The sequence below is a fragment of the Panthera pardus genome, unplaced genomic scaffold, assembly GCF_024362965.1.
Source record: "Panthera pardus isolate Hobbes unplaced genomic scaffold, ASM2436296v1 HiC_scaffold_24, whole genome shotgun sequence".
In the NCBI taxonomy this organism is placed as follows: domain Eukaryota; kingdom Metazoa; phylum Chordata; class Mammalia; order Carnivora; family Felidae; genus Panthera; species Panthera pardus.
Genome location: NW_026526810.1, coordinates 66914163 through 66936330, shown reverse-complemented (window position 1 = coordinate 66936330; position 22168 = coordinate 66914163). Strand labels below are relative to the sequence as shown.

At 55.3% G+C, this 22168-nt stretch overlaps 3 protein-coding genes across 6 annotated transcripts; 2 read left to right on the top strand and 1 right to left on the bottom strand.

Annotated features, from left to right (window-relative positions):
* Positions 1-36: 36 nt before the first annotated feature.
* TM9SF1 (transmembrane 9 superfamily member 1) lies at positions 37-5631 on the top strand. Of its 3 annotated transcripts, none has more exons than XM_019429321.2 (6): positions 37-149; positions 574-935; positions 1735-2356; positions 2643-2828; positions 4116-4389; positions 4964-5631. In XM_019429321.2, exons 2-6 carry the CDS (start codon positions 591-593, stop codon positions 5355-5357), a joined length of 1821 nt encoding a protein of 606 aa, XP_019284866.1. In that variant the 5' UTR covers positions 37-149; positions 574-590; the 3' UTR covers positions 5358-5631. The 3 variants fall into 3 exon arrangements, with proteins under 3 accessions (XP_019284866.1, XP_019284865.1, XP_019284864.1); XM_019429320.2 differs by lacking the exon at positions 37-149 and adding an exon at positions 176-278; XM_019429319.2 differs by lacking the exon at positions 37-149 and adding an exon at positions 191-315.
* An 82-nt stretch (positions 5632-5713) lies between these two features.
* Positions 5714-14462, top strand: IPO4 (importin 4). The gene is made up of 30 exons (XM_019429318.2): positions 5714-6051; positions 6131-6217; positions 6345-6424; positions 6510-6551; positions 7001-7130; positions 7225-7404; positions 7635-7700; positions 7806-7907; positions 7994-8077; positions 8320-8484; positions 8573-8626; positions 8784-8893; positions 9198-9306; positions 9470-9599; positions 9824-9937; positions 10046-10159; positions 10410-10530; positions 10682-10793; positions 10904-11016; positions 11126-11203; positions 11284-11341; positions 11438-11543; positions 11635-11828; positions 11982-12026; positions 12367-12492; positions 12593-12801; positions 12907-13039; positions 13128-13232; positions 13926-13995; positions 14098-14462. The coding sequence occupies exons 1-30, from the start codon at positions 5848-5850 to the stop codon at positions 14226-14228; spliced, it is 3372 nt and encodes a 1123-aa protein (XP_019284863.2). The 5' UTR covers positions 5714-5847; the 3' UTR covers positions 14229-14462.
* A 42-nt stretch (positions 14463-14504) lies between these two features.
* On the bottom strand, positions 14505-21037 carry REC8 (REC8 meiotic recombination protein). Of its 2 annotated transcripts, none has more exons than XM_053889300.1 (19): positions 20207-21037; positions 20044-20112; positions 19769-19911; positions 19608-19683; positions 19162-19282; positions 18134-18218; positions 17714-17793; positions 17375-17465; positions 17172-17244; positions 17007-17092; positions 16813-16862; positions 16347-16496; positions 15938-16004; positions 15702-15847; positions 15483-15531; positions 15157-15223; positions 14932-15063; positions 14748-14854; positions 14505-14653 (listed from the first exon to the last, which is right to left on the bottom strand). In XM_053889300.1, the coding sequence occupies exons 1-19, from the start codon at positions 20260-20262 to the stop codon at positions 14562-14564; spliced, it is 1740 nt and encodes a 579-aa protein (XP_053745275.1). In that variant the 5' UTR covers positions 20263-21037; the 3' UTR covers positions 14505-14561. The 2 variants fall into 2 exon arrangements, with proteins under 2 accessions (XP_053745275.1, XP_019284867.1); XM_019429322.2 differs by having other exon boundaries at positions 16347-16493.
* Between the last annotated feature and the right edge of the window lie 1131 nt (positions 21038-22168).

Here is a 22168-nt window from a genome sequence, read left to right as displayed (position 1 = left end):
AGCCGGGCCTTGCGGGCTCTCCAGAGCTGGGCCGGGCTCCCGACTGGAGAAAGCTAGTCGGCGAACACTTAACTGAACTCAGTGCGGTCTACCGTATGGTGTGGCAACAGCCGCTGCGATCAGGCACCGCGGCGGCCAACCCCGTGGAGGTCGGTCGTCAGGTCCTTCCCGGGCCGCCGCTAGCGCGCCGCTCAGGGGGGAGACCCCGGCAGGAACCCAAGGGCAGCTACGGGGCCGCAGAGGCCGCGGGCGCCGCCTCGGCCAGCCCTTCCCGTGCGGTGAGGACCCCGCGGGGGCCGCGGGAAGGTGCCTGAGGTGCGAGGCCGCGTGGCGTTGCCATGGAAACGGGCTGGGGCGCGGGGAGGTCCCGGGCAGGCGGGCTGCGGGAGGGGGGCCCCAGACTTAGAGAACAGGAGAGCAAAGGAGGACAGTGTGACAGTGTTGTCTGGGGGTCGGGAGGCGGCCTCCCGAAGGAGGGTTGGAGAACCCAAGGGGAGGAATTGGAGCGGTTCGAACGACTTGACCTGGGGCGTCAGGAATTGGTTTCCATAACTGCAGGACTCCCCCAAACAGGTTCTGCTGCCTTAAGGATGACAGTCCTAGGGCACCCGCGGAGTTGGAGCTACCAGTGGTTGTCACTTCTGATGCTGCTGCTGGGCACAGGCCATGAGCCTGGGGTGGAAGGTGTGACACACTACAAGGCCGGTGACCCCGTCATTCTATATGTCAACAAAGTGGGACCCTACCACAACCCTCAGGAGACTTACCACTACTATCAGCTTCCGGTCTGCTGCCCTGAGAAGATACGACACAAAAGCCTTAGCCTGGGTGAAGTGTTGGATGGGGACCGAATGGCTGAGTCTTTGTACGAGATACGTTTTCGGGAGAATGTGGAGAAGAGAATCCTGTGCCACATGCAGCTCAGTTCTGCACAGGTCAGCCTCTCCACATTGGCTAGAAGTCAGCCCTCCCTCCCAGGGACTAAACAGTGTCTTACAATTTATGGTCTTATAGCACCTTTATGGAAATGATCTGACTTAACTCTAACTACAATCCCACCAGGTAGTCAGGACAGGTGGTATTATTTGCATTCAGTTGAGGAAGAAACATACTTGCTCAAAAGTGACTTTCCAAGACCACATGGATACTGAATTGCAGAGGTGATATTAGAGCCCAGGGCTCCGGACTCCAGGCTGCTCTGTTGGTAATAAGGTCCCAACTATCACTCCTATATAGTTGTTTCCTTCCATACTTACCTCTTGGCTTTCTTAACTGGCTCCTTTACACTCTAATCTTTCCTGTGATGCTTTTTTTTTTCTTTAGCAAATCCTCTCTTAGGGCACTTTAGTCTACTCCAGACCTTCTGACACCTTGCCTTTCTCCTTTTTCTACACCTTAACCCTGTCAAGTCACATTGCTCGTTTTGGAGAATCCCAGCATACTAGGTTCTAACCTAGTGGTTCTCAGCAGGGGGCAATTTTGTCTCCCAAGGGATATTTGGCAATGTCCGGAGATAATTTTGGTTGTCACTGCCGGGAGGGGGGCTGGGGGGGGGGGTGTGCTACTGACACCTAGTGGGAAGAAGCCAGGGATGGTACATATTACAGTGCACAGGACAGCTCCCCACAATAAAAATTATCCAGCCCAGAATGTCAGAAGTGTCCAGGCTGTGGAACCTTGCTCTAACGCTATGCCTGGGGAGGCCGTATCTGACTCCTGACTTGCTCTTTGTAGGTGGAGCAACTGCGCCAGGCCATTGAGGAACTGTATTACTTTGAATTTGTAGTGGATGATTTGCCAATCCGTGGCTTTGTGGGCTACATGGAGGAGAGTGGCTTCCTGCCTCACAGCCACAAGATAGGGCTTTGGACCCATCTGGACTTCCACCTAGAATTCCACGGAGACCGAATTATATTTGCCAATGTCTCTGTGCGGGACGTCAAGCCCCACAGCTTAGATGGGTTACGACCTGATGAGTTCTTAGGCCTCACCCACACCTACAGCGTGCGCTGGTCTGAGACTTCAGTGGAACGTCGGAGTGACAGGCGCCGTGGCGATGACAGTGGTTTCTTTCCCCGAACACTGGAAATCCATTGGTTGTCCATCATCAATTCCATGGTGCTTGTGTTTTTACTGGTGGGTTTTGTGGCTGTCATTCTCATGCGTGTGCTTCGAAACGACCTGGCTCGATACAACTTGGATGAGGAGACTACCTCTGCAGGTTCTGGTGATGACTTTGATCAAGGTGACAATGGCTGGAAAATTATCCATACAGATGTCTTCCGCTTCCCTCCATACCGTGGTCTGCTCTGTGCTGTGCTTGGTGTGGGTGCCCAGTTCCTGGCCCTTGGCACTGGTGAGGTGATAAAAATTAATCAGGGATTTCTCTCAAGGGGTAGAACTAAGTTGGTGGTTTGTTCTGGAAAGATCTGCAGATCTTCTCTTCTTTCCAAGGTGAGAGGCAAACCTAAGGGGTGGGTGGCTTTAACAAGCATGTGTATATTCAGTTGTGGGTTTGCTGAACAACAGAATTAGGGGATATTGTTTTCCTTGGGTCTGGGAGAAAGGGGGATGATTCCTCTGAAGTTGTCAGAAAAGGGACAGGGGAGACCTGACACAGGCTTTCCACTACTACCCTGCAGGCATTATTGTCATGGCGCTGCTGGGCATGTTCAATGTGCACCGTCATGGGGCCATTAACTCGGCAGCCATCTTGTTGTATGCCCTGACCTGCTGCATCTCTGGCTACGTGTCCAGCCACTTCTACCGGCAGATTGGAGGCGAGCGTTGGGTGTGGAACATCATTCTCACCACCAGCCTCTTCTCTGGTGAGGACTGCCCTTTCCCTGGTGGGCTGGCCTGGCGACTGAGGGTTTAGGAACTTACAACACATCATGGAACCTGGGATAGAGTTAGAGTAAGGCCTTAAGGGAATGAAAATGGGCAAAAGAAACAAGAAAACCATTCAAAAGACAAGACTGCATTTCTTTTGCATAGTTTAAAAATTAAGTCCTTAAAATATTCTAGGCAGCATGGTAAGCACTCTGCATGCCTTCATCGCATTTAATCCCCACAATAGCCCTATGCGGGAGTTAATATTGTCCCCATTTTTACAGATGAGGAAATTGAAGGCTGGTTAAGCAATTTGCCTGAAATTACACTCCTAAGAGGAAGCAAACCAGGTTTCAGATGCAGGCAGTCTGACTCTAGAGCCTGTATTCTTAACCATTATGTTAAGAGTGAAATAACACTCCTTCTCGAACATATTTCTTGATAGTCCCTTTTTAAAAGGTTTTTTGGGGGCACCTGGATGGCTCAGTCGGTTAGGTGTCCCCCTCTTGATCTTGGTTCAGGTCATGATCTCAGGGTTGTGAGTTCAAGCCCCACATTGGGCTCTGCACTGGGCTTAGAGCCTACTTAAAAAAAAAAAAAAATTTTTTTTAACGTTTATTTTTGAGAGAGAACATGTGCACGCATCAGTGGGGGAGGGGTAGAGAGAGGAGGACAGAGGATCTGAAGTGGGCTTTGCACTGAGTAGAGAGCCTGATATGGGGCTTGAACCCACAAAGCATGAGATCATGACCTGAGCCAAAGTCGGACGCTTAACTGACTGAGTCACCCAGGTGTCCCCGCGAAAATAAGTTTTTTTTTTTTTATTTGCAGGAGGCTACCCCACTCTAGCCTTACAAGCCAGCTTGTCCTTTCAAAGGCAGCAGTAGTAGTATGCATTTTGAACCTTTCATGTTCCCAATCTTGAGTGTCTGATTTGTACTCCATCACATTTATGTTTGAAGAGGATTTTCTGAAAATAGGGCCTTAAGCCAAAGGAATGGGTCATGCTAGGAATCACCAATGCTACAGCAGAACAAGCCCTGGGAGGCAGGTGGATTGTGTTTCTCTTTGATCATTATGTAACAGCTGCCTTGACCCTTAATGATAATGGATGGGGGAAGGGATGTTGGTAAAATAAGGAACTGAGAACTATGGGATGCGAAAAGGTGAGGTCAGCTTGGGAGCAGGATGCTTCACCTCTCTCCCTGTTAGGTCTAGTCAGAGTGGGTGGCCCCAGGGATGTTCCTCCAGCTGACCCTCCTTCTGGGGGCCCATCCCTGCAGTGCCTTTCTTCCTGACGTGGAGTGTGGTGAACTCAGTGCACTGGGCTAATGGTTCGACACAGGCTCTGCCAGCCACCACCATCCTGCTGCTTCTGACGGTTTGGCTGCTGGTGGGCTTCCCCCTTACTGTCATTGGAGGCATCTTCGGGAAGAACAACGCTAGCCCCTTTGATGCACCTTGTCGCACCAAGAACATCGCCCGGGAAATCCCGCCCCAGCCCTGGTACAAATCTACGCTCATCCACATGACGGTTGGAGGCTTCCTGCCTTTCAGGTATCCTCCCTTTATGCTCTGGCCATCACTCTCAGGTTCCCGACTTTAACTGCCTTTCTCAGTACCCTGACCCAACAAGAGTGATGATCCCTGGTTCAGGTGCACAATTAAGAGATCATTAAATAGTTCCTCCTGTATCCAAGCAGGACTCGGCTTAAATCAACTCAAAGATGAGGGTGGCTCACTTATAAAGCTCTCCAAAGACATTGCTCCGTTCACTGCCTTCCTGGTTTCTGACTTTAGTGTCCACAGGCACCAGCTGGGGCTTAAAGCCCATGTGATTGCCTGTCCAATTTTTTGAGTACCTCTAGTGCCAGGCAGATAATATAGAGCAGAAAATAAAACAGACAGGATCCTCGCTCTTAACCTATCAGGGAAGCTGTTCTTGAAATGAGCACAGCTAGTCATGGGTAAAAGAGTCCCCACGGAGCCAGGAACTGTAGGGCAGGGAGTGGAGTGGACCCACTTTCCACAGTGACCCGGTAACATGGAGGGGGTGGCTGGATTTTGACCTGGCCACTGTGTTGGCAGTGCACAGCCCTTTAATGCTGTGTATCCTCTCTTCTCTTCACAGTGCCATCTCTGTGGAGCTGTACTACATCTTTGCCACAGTATGGGGTCGGGAACAGTACACTTTGTATGGCATCCTCTTCTTTGTCTTCGCCATCCTGCTGAGTGTGGGGGCTTGCATCTCCATTGCGCTCACCTACTTCCAGTTGTCTGGGGAGGATTACCGCTGGTGGTGGCGATCTGTGCTGAGTGTTGGCTCCACTGGGCTCTTCATCTTCCTCTACTCGGTTTTCTACTATGCTCGGCGCTCCAACATGTCAGGGGCAGTACAGACAGTAGAGTTTTTTGGCTACTCCTTACTCACTGGTTATGTCTTCTTCCTCATGCTAGGCACCATCTCCTTTTTTTCTTCCCTAAAGTTCATCCGTTATATCTATGTTAACCTCAAGATGGACTAAGTTTTGGGTGGCAAAACTATTGATCTTTTCTCCCATTCTTCACGTCCAGAGGCCCACTGATCTCTTACCAACGTCTCTTCTGATTGACTGAATTGTGTGATGGCATTATCTACTTCCCCTTTGCCCTTTGGGCCCCTCTTCCCCCCGGAGGGCCTGGAAATTACAAATCTCTATTATATAAGGAGTATATATTTGAACTTTTTAAGTTGCCTTTAGTTTTGGTCCTGATTTTTCTTTTTACAATTATCAAAATAAAATTTATTAAGAAAAAGGATCCTGTAGTTGGAGGGTTTGGTCTGGATATAGGAACTCTTGCCCTGCGGTTAAGGGTAGTGTCCCTTTAGAAAACCGGGTCGGCCCGGCACGCACGGAACTCGAGTTCTACGCGGAGCTTGGGAACTCTCGACTGGGGGAACCTTCACTGCCAGGGCCTGTTTCCGCGGCTCAGCCGGCGCTGAGGCCAACGGAAGTGGCAAAGCCAGAGCTCCGGATGGGAAGCGAGTTGAATCACCCTGGTGACGGGAGGGGCTCGGAGCAACGCCCTTTCCGCCGGAAATGGGTTTCGGGGCCTCCACGTGCTGTCCCTCCCCCCGCCCGACCCAGTAGCGGCTCTTCGGCTGCTGCCATGGAGCCCGCCGGCCTGGAGCAGATCCTGCGGGAGCTGCTGCTGCCGGACACCGAGCGTATCCGCCGGGTATGGACAGGGTAGACCCGGCCGGGCGAGCGGGAGGTTGCGGGAAAAGCCCTACTCTGACCCCCAAACTATCCGCCAGGCCACTGAGCAGCTCCAGACCGTTCTTCGGGACCCGGCCGCCCTGCCCGCGCTCTGCGACCTGCTGGCCTCCGCGGCCGATCCTCAGGTGAGGCTCCTGCCCCTTCCCGCTGAGCGTCCCATAGCACGCCACTGGTCACGCCCCCAGCTTGCCCCCTGCGGCCCGTTCAGCACCTTCCTGCCCAAACCCTCACGTGCGTGCTTCCTCGTCCCAGATCCGCCAGTTCGCGGCAGTGCTGACCCGCAGAAGACTGAGCACCCACTGGCGACGGCTGACAGCTGAGCATCGGGAGAGGTGGGCAGGGCCAGGGGCGGGGCGGGGCCAGGCGGAGGCGGCTCCTGGGCCGGCCAAGTGCCAACACCTGTCACCTGTGTTCCAGCCTCAAGTCCCTGGTCCTGTCGGCCTTCCAGAGAGAGACCCAGTAAGTGCCTACCTGCCTCCTCTTGGGATCCTGACTGACCCCCTACTGAGACCCTCTTTGGGTTTCTGCCTTGTCTTTCAGCTCCAGGCAGGGCCTGGGGCAGGGAGAAGGGAAGATTTCAGTTCTAGACCAAGGGTGGAGCAAGTGTTCTAAGGCCATGTTGAAGACTAAACTTCATAAGAATGGGCTGTGATGGTCTGCCATATCCTATTTAGAAGAACAGAACTGAAATTCAGTCTGCATGAAACCAGGCTCACCAGATCACATACCCACCATGCTGCTGGTCTCCCTGTTAGCCACTAGTGGTCTTATGTGTCCCAACTTGGCAAACACTCTGCCCACACTTGAAGGTTTCTTTCCTGGCCAGCCCATTGAGGCAGGCCCAGCGTGTGCTGGGGAGGGTACTGGAGGATGATTGGGGGTGGTGGGGGTATCTCTCCTATTTGCAGGCACTCTGTGAGCCTTAGCCTGGCCCAGCTCTCAGCCACTATTTTTCGAAAGGAAGGCCTGGAGGCCTGGCCTCAGCTCATGCAACTTCTTCAGCACAGTACCCACAGCCCTCACATACCAGAGAGAGAGGTATTAGCACATTGTCGGTGGGCGGGAGGGATGGAGGGACCGAGAAGCTGGATAGACCATGTAAGCTTTCCTCTCGTCCCCTACTCCTGAACAGATGGGCCTTTTGCTGCTAAGTGTGGTGGTGACCTCCCGGCCTGAGGCCTTCCAACCCCACCACCGGGAGCTTCTTTGGCTTCTGAATGAGACCCTTGGTGAGGTGGGCTCTCCTGGGCTCCTCTTTTACTCCCTGCGCACGCTGACCACCATGGCCCCTTACCTGGGCACTGATGACGTGGTAAGATGTGGGTCCTCACCTTTCTTGGTTCCCTATTCTTGGGTCTTCATATTCTCATTCTTGCAGGATGCAGAACTACTTCAGAGTCTCTGCCATTTGTGCTTCCTAACACTTGAGAGGGGATACTGTGGGTATCCCCTGTACCTGGGCTCATCTTGTGCCCAGGCTTTGAGGAAGCTGCCAGCTTCTGGGGCCTGAGATGAGCCCGTATTATGCTTTCTGTCCTCTAGCCTCTTGCGCGGATGTTGGTGCCCAAGCTCATTGTGGCCATGCAGACTCTGATCCCTGTAGATGAGGTGAGGACATGTGGGCAAGAGGTCTATTGGAAGGAGAGTGTAGGAGCACCCAGCCTGGTCCACTGAAGAAGAGCATGGTAACCCTATGACTTGTTTGTCTGGCAGGCAAAGGCCTGTGAGGCTGTGGAGGCCCTGGATGAATTGCTAGAGTCAGAGGTGCCCATCATCACCTCCCACCTCTCTGAGGTCCTCACATTTTGCCTGGAGGTGAGCTGAGGACAGGCACAGCCTCTGCTGCTTATATTGCTGGGAGTTTCTTTGTCTTTCTCTGATTCAAGTTAGTCTCTGGGCAGGTGGCTAAAAACGTGGCTCTGGGTGATGCAATACGTGTTCGTATTCTCTGCTGCCTCACTTTCTTGGTTAAAGTCAAGAGCAAGGTGAGTACTCTGTGACGCACATTAGTGCACCCCCATTTCCATCCCTTACCTCACTGCTGGGGCTTTCTGTCTATCTCTGGGTATCTTTAGATATTTAAAATTGATCTGGCCTCACCCCAGCTCCTAGCTGGGAGTTTGGGAATCTTCTGTTAGACCGTTTATGGCCTAGAAGGCTAGAATTTTTAATGTGAGTCCATCTTGAGAGCAGATTCTCAGGGACACCATTCCACCTTCTTTTCAAGGCTTTGTTGAAGAATCGTCTTCTGCCACCCTTACTACACACCCTTTTCCCAATTATGGCTGCCGAGCCCCCACTGGGCCAGCTGGATCCTGAGGACCAGGATTCAGAAGAGGAAGAGGTGGAGATTGGGCTGGTGGGGGAGACTCCCAAGCACTTTGCTGTACAGGTGAGATATGCTACAGGGGTAGTAACAGGGTGTTAGGTAGCTGTGGGGCAGAGATGGAGTCCAGCAAAGTCTTCCTGTCCATTTTCAGGTCGTGGACATGCTGGCACTACATTTGCCCCCTGAGAAGCTCTGTCCCTTGTTGGTAAGTGTGGCTCTGCCCTTCTGGCGCCCCTACCCCCAGGTGTGCCTAGTCTCCCATTGCTGAAGATGTTTGGGCCCTAGTAGGTGTGGAGGGCCAGTTGCCGGAGGAATGGCAGGCTTATGCCAGGGTTTCTGGAGAGTACCATCTGCTCCCTTAGATGCCCATGCTGGAAGAGGCCTTGCGGAGTGAAAGACCGTACCAGCGCAAGGCCGGGCTCCTGGTGCTGGCCGTACTGTCCGATGGAGCTGGTGACCACATCAGACAGAGGTAGGTGTCTATTCCTTTTTCCTAGAGGGAGGCTGGGCAGTGGAGAGAACCACCACACAGCGCGTGGCAGTCCTGGTCTGTGCTCATTGTTGGAGCTTAATTATCAGTAGGGCTTTCCGCCACTCTAAAAGGCATCCTGATTTGGAAAATAACTTAAATGGCTTCCCCAGCTATAGGGACCAGGGGTGGTGCCTACTGTCTGGTGACAGAGAAAGCCTTTTTCCCAGGGGAAATGAGAATGGCCCAGCCTAGGGCTTTCTGTTGTTGCCCCTCAGACTACATTCTCTTGTTCTGCCCCACCCAGACTGCTGTCCCCACTGCTGCAGATCGTGTGCAAGGGCCTGGAGGACCCATCACAAGTTGTACGCAATGCTGCATTGTTTGCCCTGGGCCAGTTCTCAGAGAACCTACAGGTCAGCAAGGCTAAATGGGCAGTCAGCATTTCAGAGTCCCCACCCCTCCCAGGGGCCAGCTTCCCCTCCTCAGGCATCCCTGCTGCCATTGGCACTTAGGTGCGTGCTTTGAGGGCATACCCGCCGTTGAGCTGACTCGGGGTCTCCTTTCCCCTTCTTTCAGCCCCATATCAGCAGCTATTCAGGGGAGGTGATGCCACTGCTCCTCGCCTACCTGAAATCGGTGCCTTCTGGGCACACAAACCACCTAGCCAAGGCCTGTTATGCCCTGGAGAATTTCGTGGAGAACCTGGGTAGGTGATGGCAATCGGGTATGTGAGGGAGGGGACGGAGATGTAGCTTTGGATGAAGGCGACAGGATGTGCAACTCCCTGAACCACTGTCTGGAGCAGAGAAAGGGGTGTGGCAGGCACCCAAAGAGGTCTGGGCTAGATGTTAGAGGTCAGCCTGGAAGGAGGTGGGCCCCCAGAATGTAGGAGACCTGGCCTGGGTGTTAGAGGAATGCTTTTTCCTACAGGGCCTAAAGTGCAGCCCTACCTTCCGGAGCTGATGGAATGTATGCTGCAGCCTCTGAGGAATCCCAGCAGCTCCCGGGCCAAGGAGCTGGCTGTGAGCGCCCTGGGGGCCATTGGTGAGGACAAGGAGGCAGGAGGCAGGGCACAGGGTTTCCCTAGGGTGTCCGTGACAGATGGACCGGTGGTCCTCACTCCAGCTCTGATACTGGCCTTCCATTCCCCAGCCACAGCTGCCCAGGCCTCCCTGCTGCCCTACTTCCCCACCATTATGGAGCACCTGCGGGAATTCCTGTTAACTGGCCATGAGGACCTTCAGCCTGTGCAGATCCAGAGCCTGGGTGAGTAAGGGGCTCTCAGGCAAGGTTCCCAGTGCAGGGGAAGGGCCAAGGTGTTCACAAAGATCTCCCCCCGGGCAACACAGGTTTTTTCCTTTTCATCGAAGGAAGCACCCTTCCCACTGTGCCTAGAAACACAAGTGGGATTCCTGAATCACCCCCCAGCTGCCATCTTTGGTCCCCCAGGTCTTGGCCTCGCACACCTCTGACCCATCTTCACATCCTAGTGTTAACCAAATCCTTGTCCCCACAGAGACACTGGGGGTGCTGGCTCGAGCAGTGGGGGAGCCCATGAGGCCCCTGGCTGAGGAATGCTGCCAGCTAGGGCTGGGCCTGTGTGACCAGGTAGACGACCCTGACTTGCGGCGCTGCACGTGAGTGAGCCCTCATCCCACCCCTGTCCCATGTCTCCTGCCCATCCACTGGATCCACAGCCCTGACCTGAGAACCCTGTCCTGTTTCTGGATCAGGGGTTTTCCTGGGCTTCCCCCTTCTGCCTGTACAGCTTCTGCCTGCCTCCCCCAGGTACAGCCTGTTTGCAGCCTTATCAGGACTCATGGGTGAGGGCCTGGGGCCACACCTGCCACAAATCACCACACTTATGCTGCTGTCACTGCGTTCCACTGAAGGCATTGTGGTGAGCAGAGAACGGGTGGGCTGGGCCAGTTGGGGAAGGGCAGCCCGGGACTGGCATTTATCTCCCAGTCTCAGCTAAGCTCGAGTCCCTGCTGTGCCTCCTCTGTCCAGCCTCAGTACGATGGAAGCGCCTCCTTCCTTTTGTTTGACGAGAGCGATGGGGAGGAAGAGGAGGAGCTCATGGACAAGGATGAGGAAGAGGAGGAGGACTCAGAGATCTCAGGGTGCGGAGGGCTGCCATTCTGGTCAGAGGAATCCTGGCTTTGCAAGGGCCCAATGCCAGATCTGCCCCTTCTGGTGCCTGATGGCTGCTGCCTCCCCACCTGACCCTAGGTACAGCGTGGAAAATGCCTTTTTCGATGAGAAGGAAGACACCTGTGCTGCTCTGGGGGAGATCTCTGTGAACACCAGGTGAGCCTCGGCCTTCCCCAGCACTGGGAACCCTGCCTGGGAGTTCCTTCCCCAATGGCCATATGTCTGTCTGTCCACAGTGTGGCCTTCCTTCCCTACATGGAGACTGTCTTTGAAGAAGTATTCAAGCTGCTAGAGGTGAGAGGGCTGGTAGAGTGGGTGGGATCCAAGGGCTCAGGGCCCAGCGTTGGCCATGAACACAGCAGGCACATCCTGCCCCTCCTCACCCTGCAGTGCCCTCACCTGAACGTGCGGAAGGCAGCCCACGAGGCCCTGGGTCAGTTCTGCTGCGCACTGCACAAGGCCTGTCAGAGCTGCCCCTCAGAACCCAACACTGCAGGTGAGCAGGGGAGGCTAGGGCCCCTGGAAGCAGGGGGCGATTGGAGGGAGGGACAGGGTCTGATCAGGGCTTCAGCTAATAATGTCCCCAGCTCTGCAGACTGCCCTCGCCCGGGTGGTGCCGTCCTACATGCAGGCAGTGAATGTGGAGCGGGAGTGCCAGGTGGTGATGGCCGTGTTGGAGGCGCTGACGGGGGTGCTGCGCGGCTGCGGGCCCCTCGCGTTGCAGCCCCCTGGGCGTCTTGCTGAGCTCTGCAACATGCTCAAGGCGGTGCTGCAAAGGAAGGTGAGCAGGATGGGTGGACTGTGGGCTGAGGAGATGGCTCAGCCCTAAGTGGGGATAGTCTGAAGCTCCTACAGGTCCAGGTTCCCCTATCTCCCCTCCATGGAAAGGGGAAGGGGCAGGAGAGCCAGGCTGAGCTGAACTCTCTTCCTGCAGATAGCTTGTCAGGACACCGACGAGGAGGAAGAAGAGGAGGACCAGGTGAGGGCCATGGATGCAAACTGTGGGACCAGGCTGTCCGGGTAGTCTGCACAGGGCAGAGATGGACAGTGCACCTGGGCTTGGCCTAGGGAGGCCAGGGGCACTAAAAGGCTGGTAATGGCTCCAAATGATGCAGCCCTGCTCCCACTAAGGCATTGGAGGTTCAGGAAAGGCTTCTGGCAGGTGGGGATTGGGGTGGGCTTGGATCGATAGCTAAGAGTAGGTGTACCAGGAGAAAAAGCTGTGTTTCAAACATGGCCAGCTTGGAAGGGGCATTGTGGGAGGCACCCACGGCTACAGAGCTAGCTCTGGTGCTCTAGCCCCTGACCTGGTTCCGCAGGCTGAGTATGATGCCATGTTGCTGGAGCATGCGGGAGAGGCCATCCCAGCCCTGGCAGCTGCAGCCGGGGGAGATGCCTTCGCCCCCTTCTTTGCCGGCTTCTTGCCACTGCTGCTGTGCAAGACGGTGAGTGCTCTGTGCTCTGGCTTCGAACCCTGTTCTACCTGTGCACCCTGTGTCCAGCCCCTCACTCTGTCCCTGCTGACTTCACTCCTCCCCCCACCAGAAGCAAGGCTGCACAGTGGCAGAGAAGTCTTTTGCAGTGGGGACCCTGGCGGAGTCCATTCAGGGCCTGGGTGGCACCTCAGCCCAGTTTGTGTCTCGGCTGCTCCCTGTGCTGTTGAGCACCGCCCGGGAGGCAGACCCTGAGGTGCGGAGCAATGCCGTCTTTGGGCTGGGGGTGCTGGCAGAACATGGGGGCCGCCCCGCTCAGGAGTATCCTTAGTTTGCAGAAAGGGCCTGGGTGGGGTTGGGAGCATCCCTGGAACTCGAGGACGGGAGAGGTCTGCCCGCGTGCCTGTTCCTTGACTGTGGAACCAGACACTTCCCCAAGCTGCTGGGGCTTCTGTTGCCCCTCCTGGCACGGGAGCGCCACGATCGCGTCCGTGACAACATCTGTGGGGCACTTGCCCGCCTGCTGATGGCCAGTCCCACAAGGAAACCGGAGCCCCAGGTGAGACCCAGGGGCATCAGGCACAGCCAGGAAGCTGAGGAGGGTGCGAGGGTGCGGAACAAGGGGCCTGAGGCATCTCTGTGTCCAGGTGCTGGCTGCCCTGCTGCATGCCCTGCCACTGAAGGAGGACTTGGAGGAATGGGTCACCATAGGACACCTCTTCAGCTTCCTGTACCAGAGCAGCCCTGACCAGGTAATGCTGATGCTGGCGGCCCTCAGGGGAGCTTGCTGCTCGTCACAGGCAGAATTGGCCTCGCTTGTAGCTGACGCAGAGTAACAGTTTAAACTGTCCTGTGACGCTCCTTAGTGCTTTTTCCTAGGGAGGCTCCATCGTGCCTGGCCATTTGCACACTCTGGGGGGAGCTAGAAATCAGAGTTTCCCTAGGCTAACTTCCTATACCAGGGCTCCTTCAGGATGCTCATGGGGCGTGGGTATCCCTGGGCTGCCCCACCATCCCTTCCAATTAGAGCAGCCCTGCTTCCTGAATTTGTCTGAACTGACCAGCTAGGTTTGGACTCCTGTTCCGTTGCTTCTCTAGAGACTGTTCTGTTGGTGGAGCTCCCAAGTGTCTGGGATTCTTTTGGTCTGTCTTTAAAATAAAAGGTGAAAGACTTAATAGATCTGAAGAGAAACCAGGGGATTCTTTTGTTCTTAACTTCATTCCTCTTTGGTCACAATCCTGTCTCCTTCAAAAAAAACAACAATTACTACTACCATGTTTCTTAGGTCCTTCTCATGTTTCACAGTTGTCTTGGATGTGAATTGGTATCACACTCAAAGTATCCCTGGTGGGAGATTCTCCCTCTCTTTGGTCTCTACCACTGCCCCCCTGGACCCGGGCCCAAGGGTGCTGCCACCCCTAAGTCAGCCTTTCTTTTCTCACAGGTTGTAGATGTGGCTCCTGAGCTCCTGCGCATCTGCAGCCTCATTCTGGCCGACAATAAGATCCCACCAGGTGAGGGTGGCAGTAGTGGGCAGGGCCAGGGGTCACAGGGCCTGGGGCAGCTGGGGGAGGGCCAGTCCTTGCGGGATCTCTCCCTCTGCACTTTCCACCCAGATACCAAGGCCGCATTGCTGCTGCTCCTGACATTCTTGGCCAGACAGCACACCGACAGCTTCCACTCAGCACTGGGCTCGTTGCCTGGTGACAAAGCTCAGGAGCTCCAGGCCGTCCTAGGCCTCACCTAGACTGAGCTGCAGCCAGGCCAGAGAGAACAGAGCCTGCCCAGACCCCGAGAGCACCTCTCAGCCCAGTGCAGCTCGTGCCTTACCAAAGATTCTGGGCCTCGTAGCCATTTGGAGTCTCAGCCCTGCCCGCTGCCCTGCAGAGGCGTCTCTGGATCTGTTCTGCTGTGGAACAACACAAATGAAGGCTTGACATCCTACCCTAATAAAGGCAGTTCAATTTCTGCTTGAAAAACAGTAGCTCTGACAGCAGAAAGCACGGAGATAGATGTTCAGAAATGAGGCAGGCAAGACATATTTAATGTAACCAGTATCCTGGCAGCTTGTGAATTAGTTCTAACCGCAGTGGAATCGGGGCCCCGGCTGCATCAGGAGGCGCCCGTACGGCTTCTCTTGTTCCACGCGAAGGATCTGTTGTGCTGCAAGCACTGCTCAAGGGGAGAAGACAGGGCCAGTCAGGGGGAGTCCGCGTAGGGCCTGTGTGTCCTCGTCCCCCACATTGCACCTCGTGCCCACACTCACCTAGTAGCAGATAGAAGGCCCGGGCAGCCACCCTGCGAGGGCTGAGAGGGGACACCAGGCTGCTGAAATCGGGCTCCCTGTTGGCCTGCAGCTCCTGTGCCACTGCCCTGTAGGGATCAAGGACTGTCAGCTGAAGTCTCAGCCTGGGCCCGCCCCACCGAGACACTGTCTATCTCCCTGATACCTATACACAGCCTCCAGCGACAGCAGCTCGGGCTCCAGGGGCAGCTCCAAAGGCAACTCCATAGGCACTTCAGGGAGTTCGGGTACCACAGGCAGTGCAGGGGCCTCTGGCCGCTCTGCCTCGGCCCAGGCCCTGGGAGAACATGGGAGTCAGGTGGAACAGGGAAGGTGGCAGCTGTGACAGAAACAAGGGGAATACTTGAGTTCGCCGGGGCTGGTGGCTTACCACCGTTCTTCCGAAGGGATGAGGCTGATGCGGGTCTTCTCCTCCTCGGCCGCTTCTAGAGAGAGTTCTGTTGGGGGAGGGGGAGGGGGAGGGGGAGGTGGTGAGTGGATCTGCTTAGATCTGAGCAATCGGGACCTTGAGGCCACCTGGTTGACCCAGATGCCGTGACTGTGCAGTGACTTATTAAAAGTGCCCAGTGGGAGAGCTGAAGAGATCTATGCTCCCTCATGTTAATCAATCACTCCCTTCTAATAAGAGCATTGGGGGTACCAGTTCTCCGGGACAGGGGCTGGGGTGGTGGTCCTGTCCCTTCTCCAGGTACCTACCTGAAGACAGCATGAGGGGCCCGCTGGGCTCCTGGGCCTCTCTCAGGACCTGGGGGTGGGAGAGCGAGAACTAAGACCCTGAGTGTCAGAAACACCTGGGGTAGGGTGAAGCAGTCCCAGCCCTGAACCCGCCTGCACTAGGGGACGGACCCAGCACCAATGGCTCCCATGGGGGGTGGAGAAGGCAGCCTCTTGACGAAGGAGGAAGGGTGCAGTTACCTCAATATCGCTCAGAGCTTCAGTCCTCCTCCTTTCCTCCTCAGCCTCCTCTTCAGGCTCCAGGGGTGGCCTTCGCCTGAGTGCTTCTGGGGGTGGCTGGGCACAGCGGGTCCAGAAAGACAGCAGTTCTGGGGGTAACCAGCCAGCTGGGGAGGGGGGTGGGCAGTGGGGGTGGGGTCTGAGGTGAGGAATGTGGGTTCAGAAGATCCCACATGCCAACTCCCACCGCTCCTTACAGTGAGTTGGGGTTTGGAATAGCTCCGTGGGGCTTCTGATGGTCCTCTCAGGAGGCTGCACCTTTGGCTGCATGGCAAGGAGGGCCAGAAGCCCAGTTAGGAGGGAGCCACTCCTCACCGCCCCTCCTCCACTTCTTTGCAATACTTTGTTCCAAGGCCTCTGACCTTCCAACTCTCAGGTTCATGCCCCTGCCTGCCCCACTCACTACTAACTGGGGCCTGTGGATATGCTAGGTGGGGTCACTCAAGGAACACAGCTGTGTATGTGCAAACCCCCGGAACACGTGCACTTTGGGGATTGTTCCCTGTGTAGCCCCCCCATCCCCCCAGAGTTTAGAAGGCCCAGCATGTGTTGCCCCAGGCCTGCCCTGCCTCCCTCCATCCCCAGCAGAGCCTAGGCTGCACTCACACACTCCCAGCAGTGGGCTCTGGTTTGCAGTTGTTCCCGGAATTTCTCCCGGGAAATCTGAGTCTCCTTGTCCCAGAACAGTAACTGGCGGCGGCGACGGCGACGAGCAGGTGGGACCCCAGGATATGGGGCAACTGGGGGCCTCCTCTGCTGAGTTGGAGGGGAAGTGGGGGCAAGGCTACCCATGATTCCCTTTCCCACCACCTTAGTGGTACAAGCCCCATATCCCCACCCCAGAGGTGCCCCGAGAAAGAGCTGGACACAGCCTCTGAGTACATGCAGTTCCAACCTCATGTGAGGGGCCCAGCTGAGAAGGGCAGTCTAGATAAATGGAGTGTGAGCAGGGGTACCTTTTACCCATTTGCCCAAAGGCCCAGGCAGGCTAGCAGTAGCCCAGGGCTTGGGGAAGCCGAATACAGATGAGCAGCTCTGGGAGGGGAAGAGACTTGGAAGGGGCACTACTCACCTCTGGGCTGGGAGGGGCTGGCAGACGCAGCTCCGGTGGAGGAGTCACCTCTGCAAAAACATTCTAGGTCCCGGCTCTGCCACACAGCCTTTGCCCTTACAGCCACCCAGCCACCAGCTAGAAGGCCTCCCTTCAGCAAGTTGGAATCCAGGGCCCTTGTGTGCAGTAGCTGTACAGGCACGATGGGCACTCACCAGTAAGTAGGGCCTCGGGCTCCCAGGCTGCTGGCTTCGGTTCCTCGGGGACTGGGACCGGAAGTGGCTCTGCTGCCCCTTCCACCCTGAGGGAAAATGGGCGAGAAATGAAGACACCCCTCCCAGCACTGACCCCCTACCTGGCCCAGAGGGTCCTGCCCTTACGGTGCAAGAGCTGGAGGTGAAAGCGAGGGTAATATGGTGTCTCCCTCCAGGGCCCGGGGCTCCTCCTTGTACTCTGCAGAGAGAAAATCAGGTCTCAGAGCACAGAAGAGAGGAGACGGGAGCACTGCCCAGGCCCAGACTGCCCATGTCAGGGCTCTGACCATCCAGTGCCACACGGGCCCTACGCAGCCAGATAGGCCTACCTTCACGTTCCTCTAATAAGATAGCTTCTTCTTCCTCGGCAATCAGCAGCTCCAAGTCTCGCCGGCTGACCTCTGGAAGGTCCCGTTCACCCTGTCCAAAGAGGGAGAGTAAGGAGAGGGGAAAGAGGACACAGTTCCATTTCTGAAAAAGGCAAGTGGATCTAGGAGACTGGGTCTGAAAGGCAGCAGGAGGCCCACTGGGCGCTCAAGGAACAGGGGCAGGGAGTGGTGAAATGGAAACAAGAAGGCAGGACTCGGGGCAGACAGGAGTGGATAAATACAAGGTGGGCTGGGCCGCCAGAGGCAGGCCTCAGGCCCCACTGTAGGGGTACAACTCACCTCAATCTGCAGCATGCGTATGGGCTCTGGCTCTTGGAGGGTGATGGCCTCTGGGGGCAGCACAGTGACCGGGATCCTGTCTGGAGGGGCAGGAAAGTCACCCCAGCCCCTCTACTTCTTTCCAGGTTCCCACCCCATGTGGTGAGTCAAAAACATGGACTCTACAATCAAGTCAACCTGGGTTCTGGTCAGGCCCAGGCCAGTCACTGCCAATCTGACCCTGACTATGCTGCTTAACCACTAGGGGCCTCACTTTCCTCCTCTGTAAAAAGGGGTAAGATTCTGATCTCATAGGACTCCTGTGAGGCAGAGATGAGGTTACACAAAAGGCATGGCTCTTAAGAGAAGCTCAATGATGGTCATTTCTTCAGTTTTGGGGCCTTCCTATGCCTCTCCCCGGAAAGAACCCTCTCTGCTCACCTGGCTTCGTTGGCTCCATAGGGACTTCAGGAGGGATCTCCTCAAGAAGTCTCTCTGGGGTTGCAGCCTCAAGAAGGTGTCGAATCTTTGGGGAGGATTGGGGACAAAAGGAAGGGTTCATCTTTAGCTGCTGTTTTCTCACTTCCACAACCTTATTCAGACAATGGACGAAAATATTCCTTCATGCCTAAGCCCTGTGGCACTGACAGTTGTATGCGGTGAACTCACCATATGCACGCCTTTCCTCCCATTCCTGCCATTATCTACTCTTTGTCCATCTGTCTGTACACGAAGCACTGCACCCTTATGTCAAGTGTTGTTGGGGACAAAGGAACAGAAAAGATTCCTGGTCTTAAGGAGCTTATGGTCCAACATGATGACAGGTTTGTACAGGACCTGGGCAAGAGTCAACACAAAGGGTGAAACAAGCCCCTTAGCGATGCGCTGAGTTCCAAAACAACATTTGGTTCTGGCCAGTGATAAAGTCGCATAGAAAAGGATAGTATTTGAGCCAGGTCTGTTAAGAATGTGTAAGACTTAACTAGTAGAAAATGAGGATGACCCTTATGGACTAGGGAAACAGCACAAGCAAAGAAGTGAACATGGCATCTTTGGGACATGGGGGCCAGACCAGTGTCTGGGAGCCAAAGATGCTTAAGCGATATGCTAAGAGACGGTAGCTAGTTCTAGACCTGGGCATGGAGAGCTCTAATGCTAGTACTCTATCTGCAGTGGGGAGCCACAGGAGGTGTCTGAAGGAAGGAAGTAGCATTGTATTAAGCTGTAGAGGTGTTAAAGTGTGGATAGAGGAGGACATAGATAGGGAAACCCAGGGCTGAGAAACAATGAGGGCCTGGATTAGAGCCTTGGCAGTGGGAACTGTGTGGAAATAAGAGCTGCCTCTTATTTGCTTATATGCTTCGGATAAGAGCTGCCTCTAAGTTGGCCTTGAATAGACAAGTGGAATGGGTTTTGTCTGGGTGGGTCCACCACGACAGTCCCCCTGAACTGTCTCTGGGGAGCCCTACCTGAGGGATATTGAAGGGGCTGGGAAGTGTGGGATCCACAGACATCATTCCAAAAAAGGGGTCTGGAGCATCTTCCAGGGTCTCCATCATGGCCAGGCGGTTAGGAAGCAGCAGGCTGGGTCTGAGAGAGAGTGTGGGCTGTCAGGTACTGAGGCAGAGGGCTAAGGTTGCCCTCTAAAGGCTGAAGGGCAGGGGTGGGGGGTGTCGGGTGGCTCAGTCAGTTAAGCCTCTGACTTCGGCTCAGGTCATGATCTCACAGCTGGTGAATTTGAACCCCGTGTTGGCCTCTGTGCTGACAGCTCAGAGCCTGGAGCCTGCTTCAGATTCTGTGTGTCTCTCTCTCTGCCTGTCCCCTGCTCACGTGCTCTCTCTCTCAAAAAAGATTTTAAAAATTAAAAAAAAAAAAAAAAAAAAGCTTAACGGGCCGGTCCCAGGGGGGCACTCACAGGTCAGTCTCTACCATATCAATGCGGATCTGCAGCTGGGCACGGTGCAGGCGCTCCAGAATGTGCTGGATGTCCTCTGTGGGCAGGGAGGGCAAGGTATAGAGCCCGCCTCGCTGAGGGCCACTCAGCTCTGCCCCATCTCCGAGCCTTCCCGGACTTACCTACGAGGTATTGGCATTGCTGGGAGTAGACCCGGATCACACCAATCTGCAGCTGGGCTGAGAGATACAGGGAGAAGCGGGGCCGCGGTAGACCGGGCAGCGGGGGCTGCACTCGTACCAGCACGTAATCGAGGATTTCCTCGCTGGGGGTACAAAACGCCCTACTCACCCCTGCGCCAAGGACCAACCCCGTAGCCTGGCGAACCGGATCCATCCAGTTGCCCTGCCACCCTGCCCGCACAGGCCCGGCCGCTCCTCCCCTTCCTGGGCCTTACCAGGTCTTCACCACGTTCACCTTCAAGTACTCACGCTTCACCAGCCGGCTGCCACGCGTCGCTGCCAGCCTGGAGGGGTCGGGGGTGTGAATGGACGGCGGGGAGGGGGTGTCAGGCTGGGATCCCTGGGTGCCCCTCCCGGCGCGCAGGGCCCTGCCCTTACCAGATGGTGGCGAAGCAGCCGGTGTGGCGCTGAAGCACGTTGGGATAGTAGAACATTGTCCCACAGGGGTTTCACCCCCGTCTCCGCCACTCCTCCGTTCGGATCTCAATCGGAATTCTTTGCGGCGCGGGACTTCCCAACACCGTTGGAACGAAGGGTTTGGAGAGGTGGCACCGAGGTGGACCCCGAATGCCAAATAAAGGAGCCAATAATCGGTGGATAAACGATTAAGGCGAGAAGCAAATGGAGGCGCGGACCGCACACACAACAGTTGGGATTCCCCTCTCCGTCTGCCCTGAGCGGGTTCACACGCCGCGTGGGTGCTTCGAACTTACTGGGGCCTTTCGGGTTGGGTTCCAGGTTGGAGGTGCAGAGCTCCCCGAGGGCAGGTCCGGGCTGGGCTCCAGACCAGGTCCCGAGGGAGAACGGGGGTCCTCCGCAAGAGTGCCGGGCGCCTGAGTCTTGCACTCAGCTTCGGCACCTGTAGTCCCGGCAGGGTCGCCCTCCCGCGGGACTAGATCCTGCCGCAGGGAGCGCGCCCACGGGTGCTTTGCGCCTCCGTCATTAGATGGCGGCGGCCCCCACGACAGCCAATGGGGAACGGGGGTGGGCTTGGGAAGCGCTCTTTCCAGGGCACCAAGGAGCCTGCTGGGCGTCGAGGCAACAGGGGTGAGGCAGACAGCGAACCAATCGGAAGAATCCTGTGCGCTGCCGGGGCCATTGTGAGGTGTCCTGACCAATGGGCTCTCGTTCTTGCCTTTGGCAACAAGGGTTCCTCGGTGGCACTTCTCTGCTGACCAATGAGAGTGGAGCAAGTTCCAGTCTCGCCCCCCCCCCCCCCCCCCCCCCCCAGCAAGTTTGGTAACAAGGGCACTTCAACTACTAGACTAGGTCGGGGTCATGCTGGGGGCAACTGCCCTACCCCACTCTGGGCGCCTGATCTGCGGTTAGAACTTGCCCTTTCCCCCAAATCCAACCAAGTACCAACAAAATACCAAAAATTGGTCTGCCTTTTGTGCCCAGACTTGGGTCTGTCGTGAGCTGGGGAGGTGGAAACGGTGTGGGTGGCCTTGGAGGCGTCACAGACCGATGAGGAAAAAGTCATATCTCACAGGAAGCCCTGAGAGAACTTGCTGGGTCCTTTCCTAAATTTGAACAGTTTAGGCTCTGGGCCTGTCCCATCTGGCTGTTTTCCAGTTGTGAATGTTCCCCTGGCTGGAATAGATTTCAGCTTTGTGGGATGCAGGGCATACCTCTCTGCATACAAAAGCCATTTGGCTCCAACAATTCTTTGTCTCCATGCCTCCTGGCTTTGTACAGCCATTTCTTTGGCTTAGAATGCCCTTCTCCAGGGCATGCTTCTCTGCCTCTTTAATAGTTATTGTGGCTGAGCTGACCCTATTTTGTTTTGTTCCTTCAGTCTGGGAGCTCTAGAGATCGAGATTTTATTTTATTTTATTTTATTTTATTTTATTTTATTTTATTTTATTTATTTTATTTTATTTATTTATTTTTTTTCCCCCAACTAGTTCCTGGAACCCAGCTCAGTAAACATTTGTCAAGTGGTTGGGGTGCCTGGGTGACTCAGTTGCTTAAACATTTGACTTCAGCTCAGGTCCTGATCTTGTGGTTCAAGAGTTCAAGCCCTGCGTCAGGCTCTGTGCGCTGCGTCAGGCTCTGTGCGCTGTGTCAGGCTCTGTGCTGACTGTTCAGAGCCTTGAGCCTGCTTTGGATTCTGTGTCTCCCTCTCTCTCTGCCCCTCCCCTGCCTGCATTCGGTCTGTCTCTCTCTCTCTCAAAAATAAATATTAAAAAAACACAAAAACATTTGTCAAGTGAATATGCAATTACCCTAAATTTACAACCACAAAAATTCAAGGCTGACTGGGATTTCAAAATCTAGCCTAAGGCTTGCCTTTCAGATGAGAAAACAGAGGCCCATATAAGACAGGTTTTCCCAGAC